At 37.7% G+C, this 16,934-nt stretch overlaps 1 protein-coding gene across 4 annotated transcripts in view; it reads right to left on the bottom strand.

Annotated features, from left to right (window-relative positions):
* UGGT1 (UDP-glucose glycoprotein glucosyltransferase 1) overlaps positions 1 to 16,934 on the bottom strand; it is a 115,038-nt gene that overhangs the window by 12,197 nt on the left and 85,907 nt on the right. For all 4 annotated transcript variants that reach the window (XM_055316058.1, XM_055316056.1, XM_055316055.1 and 1 more), the window contains 10 exons: positions 14,968 to 15,070; positions 13,573 to 13,652; positions 12,119 to 12,308; positions 8,080 to 8,238; positions 7,496 to 7,581; positions 5,656 to 5,740; positions 4,114 to 4,202; positions 3,256 to 3,360; positions 1,966 to 2,050; positions 449 to 631 (listed from right to left, as the gene is read on the bottom strand). In XM_055316058.1, coding sequence (XP_055172033.1) covers positions 449 to 631; positions 1,966 to 2,050; positions 3,256 to 3,360; positions 4,114 to 4,202; positions 5,656 to 5,740; positions 7,496 to 7,581; positions 8,080 to 8,238; positions 12,119 to 12,308; positions 13,573 to 13,652; positions 14,968 to 15,070 — 1,165 coding nt within the window. The remainder of the gene's footprint in view (positions 1 to 448; positions 632 to 1,965; positions 2,051 to 3,255; positions 3,361 to 4,113; positions 4,203 to 5,655; positions 5,741 to 7,495; positions 7,582 to 8,079; positions 8,239 to 12,118; positions 12,309 to 13,572; positions 13,653 to 14,967; positions 15,071 to 16,934) is intronic.

Below are 16,934 nucleotides of genomic sequence, written 5' to 3'. Positions count from 1 at the left end.
TAAATAAAGTAAGAAACAAAACTGCATACATGATGTAATCACAACTGTGCAAAAGAGGCATTAAAAAAAAGATGAAAAGGAGATAGATCAAATGCAAACTTTAAAGATGATCACATTTGGGTGTCACTTTCCATATATCCTAAAATAATGTATCATAAGCATGTATTTTTCTGTAACTAGAAAAATAGGGGCACCTGCGTGGCTCAGTGGTTGAGCCTCTGCCTTTGGCTCAGGTCGTGGTCCTGGGGTCCTGGGATCAAGTCCCACATCAGGCTCCCCAGAGGGAGCCTGCCTCTCCCTCTGCCTGTGTCTCTGCCTCTCTCTTTCTGTGTCTCTTGTGAATAAATAAATAAAATCTTAAACAAAGAAAAAAATCATTTAAAAAATGAAAAGGAAGTCTAATGCCCTTAATGCAAACTGTTTATATCTGGCTTATAAGAGAGCTTACCTGATCAGCATCCACAAACAGGAATTTGTCAACAACTAGTGGGAAGAGCACATCCAGGAAGAGGATCTTATAACCCCAGATGATGCGTTGTTTCTCAGTCTGTTGATGAAGCCACCGGGGCCATTTGTACTGAACAAGTTCATATTGGAAATTATATTCACTTGCCATATAAGGTATGAACTCCTATTTTTGGACATAGGAAACAACAAACCACCATTTATTTTGATGAAGAAAATCAACTGTATAATGTAAATCAGTCATCATGATTATGGTACAAGTAAAACACATTTACCGTAAGAGCAGTCTAATACAGAAATCTGACCCTGACTTACCTACGACTACATAAAAGAATACAGAATAATGTGTCAAACCCCCATTTCTTTATGACTTCTGATTACCACATGAAATGACAAATCTTTCAATGAAGGGCTTTTGTGTTTATATGTGTGCTTTATGGGAAAAAACTGTCAAAACATGATTTCAGTAAAACATTGTTTGGGATTGATTTAAAGCCTTTCTCATACCTATGCCTAACCCAGGAAATAACATGGCCAATCCAAATATTCTGAACAAATTTATGTTAAGTCTTTCAGATCCTAAATATAAGTACCTTCAGAGGATCAGAAGCGAATTGCCTATCTAGGAAAGATACTGCTGAATACATTAAAAGTTGTTCAGCAAATTCTATAGAACAATAACAACCAAAAGATATATATAAATCAATTTAGATAACAAATACTAACTAATATAAATAAAGCAGAAAACTTTCCAAGTCTTGTTTTCATTTTGCACATAAGGGAACATTACTTCCAGAGACCAGTGGGTAGTTAGTTGCTCATGATAGAATGAATCATCCTCACTGGAAACCAGCACTAAGGGAACCCTGGGTGGCGCAGCGGTTTGGCGCCTGCCTTTGGCCCAGGGCACGATCCTGGAGACCCGGGATCGAATCCCACGTCGGGCTCCCGGTGCATGGAGCCTGCTTCTCCCTCTGCCTGTGTCTCTGCCTCTCTCTCTCTCTCTCTGTATGACTATCATAAATAAATAAAAAATTTAAAAAAAAAAAAAAAAAGGAAACCAGCACTATGCTTTCTTAATTGTGCTTTATAATATATGTGCTCAGAGGAAGAGAATGTTATTTCATCAACACAAAAGATTCTCCTCCAATGTTATCCAAGCTTCAAAAAGGTCAGAATTTTGTGTTTGGTATCATAACAACTATTCCTCCAAAATAATCCAGTCTGCAATGAACACAGAAATATGCAACTGGCGGTGCCTGGCTGGCTTAGTCGGAAGTGTGTGTGACTCTTGACCTTAGGATCACCAGTTTGAGCCCCACTTTAGATGTAGAGATCACTTAAGATAAATAATTTTAAAAATATATGCAACTGAATTAAGGAAACCTAATCAAAAGGAAAATTTTTTAATCATACAAATAACATAGAAGCAGTAAAAAGTATATTATTCCATTCATATCTCCTTAACAAGAATCTTCTCCTTCCCCCTGAGAAACAAACCTTAAATGTGGGAGACAAATAATTCTTCAAGAACCAGAATTTCACAGGAGTCTTAGTATTCTTCAGTACTGATAGCATCATTATACTGTCAAACAAAAGCAAATAGTAATGATAATCTTTCAATGCTTTTTAATGTCAACAAAATCAAGTAGAGTCAATCATGAAACCATTAAGTGTTCTCCATGGCAGAGCAGACTGATGGCAAAGAGAGACCTTTACTAATGGAAAATGGAAAACTGCAGCTATTATAAGGTTATCAATGGATGGAAAAGAAAGAGTATTTCTCACCCATAAAAATATATCTGATAAAGACAAATGTTTTAATCATGTTACATTCTTTAAATATACTTGCTTCATGAACTGCTGTCTTAATTATGGTACAAATAAGTAACAAAGTTTGTGGTAAACTCACTACAGGACTCTGAAAAGAAAACCTGTAAGGCCACAGCAGCTCTGTGTGGCTGCATGCCCCCCACAGCCTCTATTAGAGACCCCGCCAGGAAAGAGAACAGGGAGAGGACAGGGGATGGCAAATGGCAGCAGCTCTGTGTGGCTGGGCAAATGGCAACAGCGTCATGATTTCCTACTTTGAAAACAGACAAAAACAAACTGAGTCAAGGAACTTAATTAAATTATTACTAACACTTGACATAACTATTTTAGGTCAGTTATTTCTTGGAAATGGGAGGGCTGAATCTGATTAACATGATAGTTTAATTCTTTTCCATAGTAGATTTGTCACGGAAAGTTAAAAGTAAAGTGAACCCTGGCATTAGGAAACTCCCTCAAGTAAAGGAGCATATTCACAGCCAAACCTTCCCCTGGCCACCACTGCATCAACCAGCCCAAGGCTGTGACTTCCCTGTGGCTCTAGCTGGGTGACCTCAGGCCTCCCTTTACCCTCTGAATATGTCTATAAAACAAAGGTGTTCTGTGAGAACTAAGATCACTCCTGGCTCCAAACTCCTATGCATCTTTGGAGGCCCTATTCTACTTCTACTCTCTGTGTTAACCTCCTAATTTCTGGCTTAAGCAATGCTTGGGGGCCAATTATTTATAATGTGTGCATAGTGGTATTAAACGTTTATAGTCTTGTAATATCCACAAAGATGCATTTATGATACAGCCAGACTTTATGAGACTAGCAGATCAAAACAATGATATATTCACAATCTTCAGAGTGCTTCAGATACACAGAAACGTAATAGACAGAATCCCATAAAACATTCTCTAAATAAGAATATTGTGACAAACTCATTGGTATATACTGAAATAATCAACATGACTAACCGAAGAAATCTCTCATAGAGATGACCAGATGCCACAGAGAAAATATTAATTATGTCATCTTTATCTTGTTTCACTTCCTCAGTCTTCTGTCCTCCTGTAAAGCCCCTATAATAATAAAGGTAAAAACAAGAACACTTGAAATGCTAGTACAGACACATAGCCCTTTAAGGGAAGAGCTACAAAGATGGTGTTTTCCATTCCAGTTCCTTTCCTGGGGGAGTGGGGGTGCAGGAGGAGCCGGTGAAGCATCTGCTGGCACCCGGAGAGGGCATAAGGCAACCAAGCCACCACAGGGTAAAGAGATGGATGCTGCCTGCAGGCTACCACGTAGCTTCAGGGACAGACTGAACACAGGTGATTCCACAGAATGTGATCTGCTCAATGGAAGGACAGGCACAACGCAACGAGAGCCAGGAAGTAACCTCCCCACAAGGGGACATTAGGCTCCTTCACTTTGTCAGTGGAAAACACACATCTACTCTAAAGAGAAGCAGAAGATTTGGTGGCAGAGTGTAGACGCTGAAAGGCCCAGATGGGATTCTTATTTTTTTTTAATAATAAATTTATTTTTATTGGTGTTCAATTTACCAACATACAGAATAACACCTAGTGCTCATCCCGTCAAGTGCCCCCCTCAGTGCCCGTTACCCATTCACCCCCACCCCCCGCCCTCCTCCCCTTCCACCACCCCTAGTTCGTTTCCCAGAGTTAGGAGTCTTTATGTTCTGTCTCCCTTTCTGATATTTCCCACACATTTCTTCTCAGATGGGATTCTTATACTCAAAAGAAGGGAGGGATGGTGTCATATCTCAGTCTTTCCTTAAAAAATCTTACTTTTTTTTAATGATGCCAATTTACCATTTGAAGGAGTCCCAAAATCCAGATTCATTCTCAATAGTTCCATCACTCAGCAAGTCTTCATTCACCATGTCTGCCTTTTTCTGAACCTGCAACCATATGCGAGGAGTGCCATCAACAACAGGGAATGAATTCTCCCACAAGCAGACAACCCACCTGGAGTACAGATGAATTCAACAGAACCATCTTCAACATATCATACCAAAGCCTCAGGTGACAAGACAGCAACCTCTTTTAATTTGTTTTTACTTTGAAAAATGGTCACAGAACCTCAAATTCTACTGTGTAGGAAACAGAATCTGAGCAAAATTAGAAGCCTCATTCACCAAGCTGACAGCTGGCTGCAGGGGAAGAGTGCAGTTGGCATTTGCATGGTCAGGAAGAAGTCACTTTATGTCACAGCCTGTTTTCAGGATTTACCAGGATAAAGACAGGTTCAATCTTCTCACCAGCAGAGACCAGTTTTCTGCTCCACCGTGTATGGTCTGCCTTACATTTTACTGTGTATAATGATTATTTATTCCATAATACCTTTTACTTGAATTTAAGGCACTAAGAACTTCAAAATTCTAAGTGAAAAGAAATGAAAGAGGGCTACCACTTATTACTGTCATTGAAATTTTTTTTTTTAAATTTTTAAATTTATTTATTTATGATAGTCACAGAGAGAGAGAGAGAAAGAGAGAGGCAGAGACACAGGCAGAGGGAGAAGCAGGCTCCATGCACTGGGAGCCCGATGTGGGATTCGATCCCGGGTCTCCAGGATCGCGCCCTGGGCCAAAGGCAGGCGCCAAACCGCTGCGCCACCCAGGGATCCCTGTCATTGAAATTTTCTTCTCAATTTTTTGAGAACAGTCATGAACAATAATGTGAACTATGGCTATGTAAGCAAAATCATATCTAGGAAAACACTTTATGTAAAATGAGACTGATATTTCTCACTGAGATTTCCCAAAAGGTGCCATCTCTCAGTTGAAGAAAGCCACAAATGTATATTTACAAAAGACATTTTACATTTAAAGAAGTATTCTGGAGCACGTGGGTGGCTCAGCTGGCTAAGTGTCTGACTCTTGATTTTGGCTCAGATCATGATCTCAGGATTGTGAGATCAAGCCCCACATTGGTCTCCACACTGGGCATGGGGCCTGCTTAGGATTCTCTCTCTCTCTCTCTCTCTCTCCCTCTCCCCATCCCTACCACCCTACCCTGCATATGCTCTCTCTCAGGGGAAAAAAAAAAAAAGAAAGAAAAGAAAAGGCATTCCTATAAACACTATAAAACTCCAAAGGGTGAATTAAAGTTTTAAGCTGGATTTTTTCCCCCATCAGCTTTACTGACATCAAATTGACAAACAACATTATATAAATTGAAGGTGTACAATGTGATGATTTGATATGCATATATATTGTAAAACGATGACCATGGTGATAGCATTATCAGTTATCACATCCATCTATTTCTAGGTAAGAGCTATTGAATGCCAGAATATCGCCACCTTTACCCACTATAAAAGAGTGGCTGCCTTAGCATTACCAAACTCACCTTCACTTTAATAATTTTGCTCTTGAAGTTGTTGAGGACAACAACAACTTCATCAGCATCAGGAGGAGAATCTGTGCCATCATGGCTTAGAAAGAAAAAAAAGGGAAAGAGTAAGACATTACAAATTACAATTCTCAAAATGCAGTAAGTGGTCTGACATCAATCTGCCATATTTGTCCATCATCTTTATCATAAAGGAGTTTTCCAGAACAAATTATTTTCTCACAACCTGTAGGAAGCCCCTTCAAGCTACACAGAAGCACTTTGTCAGAATCTCTATCCTTCAAACATTGAGCATTCTAATCAGTCACAACCCAAACCTCCTTCTTGAGTCTCCTCTTTAAATTACCTTTCACAGAGTGAAAAGCTGCCAGTGCTGGCAAGCTCATGATGAGCACTTAATCAAGGCCTATATTCACAAAGTCTGAGCCAAGCTCAGTACCAGCAATAAAGGAGTGCCCAGGGGCATGAGCCACTCTGAACCATCACTAGAAACACATTACTCTACTCTTTCATGGACAAATAAAGCATGACTCTACTTCAGAGTTCTGTACAGGCATCTATCTACTCTATCCTTTTGCCTAGAGGCACACAACCAGCCAACTGTAGGCCCTGTACTCAATCTGGTGCTCATATTCTGGAGAAAGAACTATAATAAGCTCTATTTGCAGGCAGAGCTTCGGCAGAGGAAGAAATATTTATAATTAAAAACAAGATATCCCCAATCAACTGCAATGCCTAAAATTTCCAAGCACCAATTTTCAAGGTGTTAAGTGCAGAAAGCCACAACAAAATATGAACTCACTGTATTCATTCACTGTAATCCAGCAGAGAGCAGAGTTCTCAGACAAGGTAAGTTTCTAATGGGGGAACATGAAATACTCCTAATGGGGGAACATTAAATACTCCAGAATCTGAGAATATCCAAGATAAAGGGAGCCCTAGACAGTAGGAAGAAAGGAGGACTCCCCACTGCTAAGGAAGGCAAAGAGTAGCCAGGAAAACAAAGGGACAAAGTTTAGAAGAAAAACAAGTAAAACTTCTAATGATGGGATTAAATTCTACAAAACAATATTTAGAAAACATTATTTGGAAGAAAACCTGGTATTTACAATGAATCTGTTATTATAACACAGGTTCAAAAATCCACACTGCTCTAAAGATCCTATAGAAGATGACACAAGAGAATATTTTAAATACACTGTAATGGGAATCACTCCCTAAAAAATTGACATGAACTCTCTTCACATAGCTTAAAATTAAATTGTGTTAAGAAGAATTTAGATTATACCTTTTAAAAGGCAGTATAATTTTTTTAAACTAATAGGCAGTCAGAGCAAATCTCAAGGCAAAAACCTTTAACCAACGAAATGCTCTGACATACTTCCATACTCCCACAGCCTGGGAAAGCCAGTGCCAGTACTATGGATTTCATGGCCAAAGCTTATACTTACTGTGTATCTGCAATTCACCCAGGGTCCAGAAATACACTGTCTAGGTAGAAAAATCTGTTATTCATTTTTTCTTTCCTTTCTTGAAATGACTCAATTTTTCATCTGCCTATGGTTTTCATTGCAGTGAGAAAATGATCTGATTCAAAGATGCTATTAGCACAAAGGAAAGACTAAAGAGTGAAATTTGACTATACTTCCTAGTATTTAACACCAGTTATTGCCCTATCATACCCTGACAGTTCTTCTATACTCAATTTTCTAGAATAGCACTGTTTCATCATACATAAATTAAATCCTTATTCCCTGGCTGTCAGTGTAGTACTCAATTCAAGCTGATTCTTTACAAAATGTTCTGGAAAAACAGCACCTACATCACTTAATCCTACCTGTAGATTCTATAAATATCTTCAGAACGACCCTTCCTTAGTCTGAGAATCCAAGCTCCCGGGTTGGCTTTTAACTGAAAGTAGCCCTACAGCAAGAAGAAAAACAAATTTTAGTTCTCTTTGAAATATCACAATACTGTTTTCGAAGGATAGTTATAATTTCGGTGCAATTCTTTAAAAAAACAACACACAAACAAACAAAACCCTACACATTAGAAACACTAGCAAAATACAGGCCAGTGAAGCCAAGAAGGGGGTTCTTGATCTGTGAGTGAAGGATCAATGTGTCATGTGTGAATAAGCTACAAACCTTCAAAGCCAAGAAAAACACTGTCAGCTCATAAGCAATTTATTTGCAGGGGCCACTTTACTTAGAAAAGAATATTAAGAATATTCTAGCATTTTTTTTAGGCTGACATGTAATTCTGACCTACAAGGTTAACTTATAATTTTTATATTGACCCAATTCAGTCGAACATGGATTTTAATCTCCCTCATGTTCACATTACAAACTCCTTCATCATAAATCGTAGTGTCCAAATTAATATGACTCAATACCACCACGTGATGTACTGCTTATTTACCAGATTGGCCATAACAATGGTATCCACAATGACTGGGTTGGCTGAAGTTCCTAATGTAAACTGCAGTCCTCGTGGGGGCTGGCCTGTGGTGATGTCATAGCAGTGACCTTCTAATAAGAGGTACTCCAGCTCATACTCAGCAGCCACCACACTATCCACCTGCAACAGAATTAAATCACTTGAAAATTACTCACCAATAAAAAAACCCAAACTGTTATGGGCACATGAGTAGCTCAGTGGTTGAGCATCTGCCTTTGGCTCAGGTCATGATCCCAGGGTCCTGGGATTGAGTCCCGCATTGGGCTCCCCACAGGGAGCCTGCTTCTCCCTCTGCCTCTCTCTCATGTGTCTCTCATGAATAAATAAATAAAATCTTAAAAAGAAACAAACTGTTGAGACATGTAATAACATGGATTTCAAACACATTGTGCAAAGTGAACAAAGCCAGACATAAAAGACTAAATGCTGTATGGCCATATTTCTAAGAAATTTAAGGAAAAGCAAAACTATAGTGACAGAAAGGGAGGGGAATGCCTGTAAAGGGGCACAAGAGAACTTTCTGGGGTGATGGAAATGCTCTGTATCTTGATTATGCTGGTGGTTAACAACCATATACAATTTTCAAAACTCAGATGGGTTGGGAAAAGAATCAGGAAAAAAAGAATACAATAAGGAGGTTCTGTACAGATGAAAAGATCACATTATCATCTAGGAAGTAGTATGGGGAAAAGTACGTAAAATACACTGTCAAAAGAACAAATAGATCTAAAAGCTTAAGAATAAGGAAGATAACAATGAGAACAGCAGAGAAAACTGTAAATTCATCTTGGCCTACAGGATATAGCTGAAAATACTAATGCTGTTCTAAATGCAAATATCTAAAATGTATCATAGCTCCATAATGACATAAAACCATTCATATTCTACATCAATTGCCTAAATTATTACTGATTTCTTGCAGAAAATACAATATAATTGCAAGGTCTTGGGGCAGCTTGGCTTTTGTTAATTAAAGGGTTTTTATCCCAGGCTAGTTCACACTTGGCTCTGTAATTCTACCTAATGCTAATAATGCACCATTTGGAGCTTAATGTGTTACTGCAACACTGAATTCCAAAAGCATAATAATGAAAGCTAAGGGGTAAACTTCCACAAGCTCACCAAGTCTCATGCTCTGTTTTCAGCAGATACAGAGAAAGCTTAGGAAATAGCAGCAAAAACTCTAAGGATATGGAAGAGAGCTGCTCTGCATCTGTTCTGTGCCTTCTTGCACTGCTCTTTAGTGCTTTCTGTGGCCATTGTACAATCTCCTTGCCAAAAGTTGGTTCTTCAAGGGCAAAGACTGTATTTCCCATTTGTTACAAATATGGTAGACAGGTTTGAGGTGGGGAATAAGGCAAGTGTGTACACACACTCTCCCCTCACTTATTAGCACCTGTGGGATTCTTCTTTACCCTAATGAAAAGAAGGCTGAGAAGTCCTTTAATAACTATCTTCAAATTCCTGATCTCCCAATTCCTAGGAAGAAGAGCCAGGAAACAGGCTTCAACTCTAGGAAGAGATCTTTAGGACAGACATAGAGACAGTTATCTTAAAAGGAAGAAGGCTCTGAGATGCCATTAGCTCCTTGTAAGTAAAGACCATGTATTTTAATTCTTTTGTTAATACACTCTGAGCCAGGTACAGAGAGTGAGGGCTGTAAAGAGACATCAGTGAAACTACACTTGTGAACTCTCGATCTTTGAAAGTGGACTGAGGGAAAGGACCACTTACCTTAGACACTCAAAATAGTTATATGAACATAAATGAAATAAAGAACAGAAAAGCAGAGAAAAAAAGATCAATGAAGCCAAAAGCTGGTTCTTCAAAAATATCAGCAAACTGACAAACTTTTAATTAGAGTGACCACAAAAAAAAAGAGAGAAGAGCCAACTCACTGAAATCAGCAAGGGAAAAAGACACATCACTAATAAGCTTAAATTTAAAAGACTGTAGAAAAATGCTATACCTACAGACCAATTATAATCTAGATAAAATGGATAAATTCCTGAGACACAAACTCCAGAAACTGACTTTAGATAGAAAATCTAAACAAATTCATAATAAAGGAATTAATTGGTAATTTAAATTTTTCCCAAATAGGTAAGAAAATTAAATAAAAGATATTTGGTTTGAAGAAATAAAACTACCTCTATCTGCAGATGACATAATCTTTTATAAGCTTGTATACTAAGACCTATAAAACATTTATGAAAGAAATTAAAGACTCAAATAAATGGAAAGGCATCCCATATTCATGGGTCAGAACACTTAATGTTAAGATGGCAATATTCTTCAAACTGATCTAGGGATTTAATGTAATCTCTATCAAAATCTCAGCAGCCTTTCCTACAGCTATTAATAAGCTGATTCCAAAATACAAAGAAACCAAAATAGCCAAAACTATCCCCAAAAATAAGAATAAAATTGGAAAACTCACCAGTTTCAAAACTCACAACAAAGCTACAGTAAGACAAGTGTGGTCTAAGGACAGACACAGATCAAGAGAATAGATCTGAGAGTCTAGAATTAAATTCATGTAGGTTTAACAGATCTTTGACAAAGGTAGTACCAAGATCATTCAATGGAGAAAGAATAGTCTTTTCAACAAATAGTACTGTGACAAATGGATATTCACATGCAAAGAAAGGTGTAATAATACCTCATACCATATACAAAAAAACTCAAAATGAATAAAAGACCTAATTAGAAGAGTCTAAAACTTTGAAAGTCTTACAGGAGTAAATCTTCGCGACCTAGGATTAAACAATGATTTCTCAGGTATACAACCAAAAGCACAGGTAACAACAAAAAAACAGGGACACCTGGGTGGCTCAGCGACTGAACATCTGCCTCTGGGTCAGGGCATGATCCCGGAGTCCCGGGATTGAGTACCATATCATGCTTCCTGCATGCAGTCTACTTCTCCCTCTGCCTATGTCTCTGCCTCCCCCCCCCTCTCTCATAAATAAATAAATAAATAAACAAACAAACAATAAATAAATAAATAATAAATAAATAAATAAATAAGATCTTAAAAACAAAACAGATTTCATCAAGATTAGAAACATTTGTGCTTCAAAGAACATTAGAAAGTAAAAGACAGCTAACAGAAGGAAAGAAATTATTAAAAAAAAAAAGAAATTATTTACCAATTGTGTATTTGATAAGGGATTTGCATCCAGAATATACAAAGAACTCTTACAATTCCACAATAAAAAGACAAGGAAAAATTTTAAAATAGGCAAAGGAATTGAACAGACATTTCTCCCCCAAAGAGAATATACAGCCAATAAACACATGAAAAAAATGCTCAACATCATAGGCAGGAATGGAAAATGGTGCACTCACCCTGGAAAAGTTTGGCAGGCCCTCAACTAATTAAACAAAGAATTACTGTATGATCCACCAATTCCGAGAGAAATAAAAGCACATCTACAAAAACTTGGACATGAATGTTCACAGCAGCATTATTTATAATAGGCAAAAAGTAGAAACAACCCAAATGTCTATCAATGAATGGATAAACAGAATGTGATAAATCTATACAATAAAATATTATCTGGCAATAAAAAAGAATTAAATACTAATACATGCTACAACATAGACAAACCTTAAAACTAATAATTTAGGTGAAAGAAGCCAGTCACAAAAATATATGATTCTCTTTAGATCAAATGTTAGAACAGGCAAATCCACAGAGGCAGAATGCAGAATAGTGGTTGCCAGGGGTTATGGGGAATGACTGCTAATGGGTATGGAGTTTCTAAGTAGTGGTAATGGCTGAACAATTTTGTGAATATACTAAAACTACTGAACTGTATACTTTAAAAGAGTGAGTTTTATGGTATGTGAAATATATCTCAATGAAGCTATTATTTTTTAATAATACAATTATAAGTGATAACAGACATCTCTGTTCAGTCAGAAACTACCACCACTCTATCTTAAACAGTTTTACAACACAAGATTACATACGTAGGAGCAATGACATTCTTACCTCTTCTAAATAAATATTATCAAGATCATATGGTGTTCTGACAGACTCCACCATCCAACTCTCCGGTGTGTTCAAATTCAGGGTGAAAAGAGGAGACTGTGGCATATCCAAAAATTTTGCTATTGGACCCTTAGCAAAGCTATTGTCTGGAGTGAAAGAAATCTCTGGTTCTAAGACATATCTGTAAAAGCTGAAATTTAAAAAAAAAAAAAAAGTGAGTCTTTTTAGTACTCCCATAGTCTTTAAGTTCACAGGCATTCACACAGGTTAACTAGCTAGCTTAAAATAAAACAAACTAGATTTGCAAGGGTATCCTCCCAGACTGGGAAAAGTGTATCCAATACCATCTCTTGATCTAATTATGCCTCCTGTGGCTGTTGCAGATGCAAGAGCAGGAGGAACAGAATTGAGAGGAGAGGTCATTCTTTCTGGTACCGGTAAGGGTGGCTGTTGTTTGGAGTCACAAGATTTCCTGAACACATGCCTCCCATCAGTAAGAGAAACTTATTTTTCTCTTAAACACAAAGTCCTAAATGGTTCTCAGGTGAGCCCTGAAAACACTACATGTAGTAGTTTAAACATTTCTCCTACTCAAGGACAATGGTGGAGGTTGAGAATGGTTTAGTCACTTTCAAACGGTGTTTGAGTTCACTTAGAATCTAACTTCTAAAACATGGCACATACAGGGGCGCCTGGGAGGCTCAGTTGGTAAGCATCTGCCTTCGGTTCAGGTCGTGATCCCAGGGTCCTGGGGTAGAGCCCTGCTCAGCAGGGAGTCTATCTCTCCCTCTCTCCCTCTGAACTCGCCTCCTGGCTTGTGCTCTCTCTTTTTCTTTCAAGTAAATAAATAAAAATTAAAAAAAAAAAGAACAACCCACAAACATAGCACATTTGCACATCAGGAATTTCCCACAGACCCAGCAGATGGCTACCCTATTACTATTAACATCTTTTTATATAACTTTCTTCATAAATGACCATTCCAAGGTTCAGACAACATAGAGCTAAGCCTGCTCTCCTTCTCAAGATACATGCAAATGAGCTTCCTCTGACAAATATACTCCAACTTGAAATAACTGCTCCACTTTTAAGATAAAAAGGAACAGACAAGTTTCTTTCTGTACCACAGCACATTTTTTTTTAACTAGGTAAACTTAATAGCTACATTGATCCAAATACTCTAAAATTAAAGAACTACATAATTCCAAGGGAGGGAGGGAGAGAGGCAGGCAGGCTCAAGTAACCTGAGTTAATGCCACTTAAATGCTTCCATGCCCACACTAAGTTCTTAGAACTGTGGATGAGAGCAGAAATTGAGCAAAACTGAACATACAGTTAACAATCTTTTCAAACATGAAGTCCACCTGTAAACCCATTTGATCTTTAACATTTAATATCACCTTTCAGATTTAGTACCACATTTTCAATTGATTTTCTTAAACAATTTGTTTTACCTTTTTAAAGGCATGTCAGAAAGTTTAGATTGGCAGTTCATAAACACTCTTAGATTCATGTTGATCAGCTGGGTTAAAACCTAAAAGAGTAAGCCAGGGACAAAACATAAAATTTTCCTACATAGAAAGTGACTGATATTTGAGACAAAATATTTACATATTCTCTTCAGAAACATCCACTCTGATACTAAGTTAATACCTCTTAATATCTCAAGAAACACAGAAAGGTAATAAAAGCCATAAACTCTGTACTGGAGAAATTTCTGAAAATCACAGATTTGTGATTGTGTGCCAGAGCACACAATCTAAATCACAAACACTTATCACTTGGCAAAAGCATAGCAAATGGGCTACTGAAAATCACTGCTCCCCCTCATGTAATGAAGCAACTGATGGATAATGGGAGAGCTGTCTATACAAGGAAAATTTTAAAGGTTCATCAGTATGGTCTATATACTATAGTAGGAAAAAACCTTATATACACACACCCGCCAAAAGGTTAGTTGATTATATGTCAATTAAATGTCACCTCAAAAAAGAAATACAACTCAAAAAAAAGATGTTGAGGCAACTGTCTTTTTGGCAGAGTTCTTAATTTTCTTAAAATTGTAATATACAAATCTACAAGACATGCTAATCTAAAAAATGCTAGTTTTTAAAAAGGAAAATGATAAAGTAAAATTATTTTACCCTTTTTAACTCTTATTCATTATAAATCAAAATATGGCAAAAATCAATTTAATTTTTTTTTAAGACTTTATTTATTTATTCATGAGAGACACACACAGAGAGAAGGGCAGAGACACAGGCAGAGGGAGAAGCAGGCTCCACGCAGGGAGCCCAACATGGGACCCGATCCTGGGTCTCCAGGATCAGGCCCTGGGCTGAAGGCGGCGCTAAACCACTGAGCCACCCGGGCTGCCCCAAATCAATTTAATTAAAAGACATCTTGCTCTAGGGACGCCTGAGTGGCTCAGAGGTTGAGCCTTTGGCTCAGGGCATGATCCCGGGTCTGGGGATCGAGTCCCACATCTGGTTCCCCCCAGGAGCCTACTTCTCCCTCTATGTCTCTGCCTTTCTCTGTCTCTCATGAATAGATAAATAAAATCTTAAAAAAGAGAGAGAGAGAGAGAGAGAGAGAGAGAGGCACCTTGCTCTAAATAGGACATTTTTTAAAAATTACATGAGGAAACCAACCAAACTTGTGCCAACTTTCAAGGTTATAAGGCTGTTTGCAGAGCCATTATCAATCTTTATGAAGACATTTGTGCTTTGCCAAGATGCCCTGTAACATTTTCCAATGCTCTCTGAAGATAACCAGGGGAACAATGATACTCAAGAGAGTCACAGGGCCTGGGACCAAGAAATGTGAACTGCCATTTAGGGTATGCCTACCAAGAGCAATGGGGCAAGTCTCTGTGCTTCTCTGGTGACAGGGTCAATGACAACCACGACATCAAAATACGTCTCTCCTTCCTTTGGCCTCATTTTAATTGCACTACAGAGATCAAAAAGACAAAACATTAATCTAGTGGAAAAGAGAAAACAAGTTAACTTTTTTTTAAAAGGTCAATATAACCTATCAGCCCTCTCAGCATTTCTAAAAACACTTGTTTACTAGAACAGTGAGGTTACATGGTGGTTAATCATGTAATTATATCTACCTAAAAGTCTGCTAAACCTGCTAAAGACTCAAGTTCACTCCAAATGAACAAAGAGATATGTGTTGAGAAGGAAAACCAGCTTGATGCTAAAAGCTGATGTTTGTATTTGACAATTATAAACACTATACCAATTTTTTAATTTCTTGGCAAGAAGAGTAATGAGTAGTGAAGAAACAGATTTTTAAAAATAATACAAAGAACATTACAGAAAACTTGTGAGAGAAAAAGGAAATAATCATAAAATCTCGCCATCCCAACCCAACCATGCTGTGGAATTTTTTTTCCATAGACCTTCTCAAATGCCCAAGGATATAGAGCCTCTATACCTAACGAATATTAGCAATTTTAGAACAATATCCTTGCTTCCCCCACCACTTTATCACAATGATTTTTCCATATTGTTACACATCAAGCATCCTGAATAGGAAATAATCTTCAATATACCAAGTGAATCTGGCATGTTTACTTAAGCTATTCCTCATTGCTGGACATTTGGACGGCTTTTGCAACCTATAAGTAACACCATACATACAAGTTTTTTTCATACTTAGAAATCTCTTTAGAGTTGACAGAGTCCTAGACATGAGATTACTGAGTCACAGTATACAAATATTTTTGTGCATAATACATGTTGTTAATCGCATTTCCAAAAGAACGGAGTCCCTTTATAAGGACATTAAGTCATACATATTTTGTCTTAGTGAAAAACAGTAGCCGTTTAGACGTCAGGTTGTACATCTAGGCTTTCTGAGAAGGTGCACCTTCCCAGCTGCTGTTTCTAGTCACATGGCCTCCTTCTGAAGTCATATTGACTTAGATGACTTAAGAGGAGCAGGAGCCTCTGATACATTTTGAAAATGAATAAACTTGAAAGGGTTTTTATTTTTTTTTTTTTTTGAAAGGGTTTTAAAACACATCCCATTTTCCAAAATCTAAATTTGTCAAATCAATGCCTATCTCTGGTTGCTCTCAACAATATTTTAATGTAGTTCTGGTGCTAATCATTACTGTTCTGTGCAAAAGCAATTTACTCAGTGGGAGGAAAAACAAAAGTACAAAATAAAATGTAACTAACAAAACTGAGGAACTATAGTTTAAATGGTGATGAAGGCTATTTCAAATCTTAACTGCTTTGGAAATAACCATCAAAATAGCTTTGTGCCTGTTATCAAAGCAGATGTTTTCAATTTTTGATAAAATTTCCAGCTGCCAATAATTATTCCACAATAACCTTTTTCCCCACTCTAATACAGCTGTTTTCAAAGTGTGGCTCCAGACCAGCAGTATTAGCTTCATCTGGAAATTTGTCAGAAACAAACTGTCAGCAACAATCCAGACTTCCTGAATCAGAAAATCAGGGGGTGGGTCAGACAATTTGCACTTTAACAAACTCTAGGTAAAAGTCAAAGTATGAGAGCCGTTCAGATAACCCGGACCTCTGTGCTATTCCAGAATTCTGGACAGAGAAGCTCACTAGAGAATGGCATTATATAAATTCTCACAAAAGGAACCAGAAGAAACGTCCCAAACAATGCTCTATAGCATCTGAGTAAGGCACACCCAGGTCAAAACCTGTGAACCTGGTAGGTTTGGGTAGAGTTCTGTGTGACAAGTTAATGTTCTGACCCAGTGTTCTAGGTGATCCGCAACAGGCAGTACCAGAAATTGACCTTGTGTGTTCTTTTAACCACTCCACAT

This window comes from Nyctereutes procyonoides, unplaced genomic scaffold, assembly GCF_905146905.1.
Source record: "Nyctereutes procyonoides isolate TBG_1078 unplaced genomic scaffold, NYPRO_anot_genome, whole genome shotgun sequence".
NCBI lineage: Eukaryota > Metazoa > Chordata > Mammalia > Carnivora > Canidae > Nyctereutes > Nyctereutes procyonoides.
This window is presented reverse-complemented; position numbering and strand designations above follow the sequence as displayed.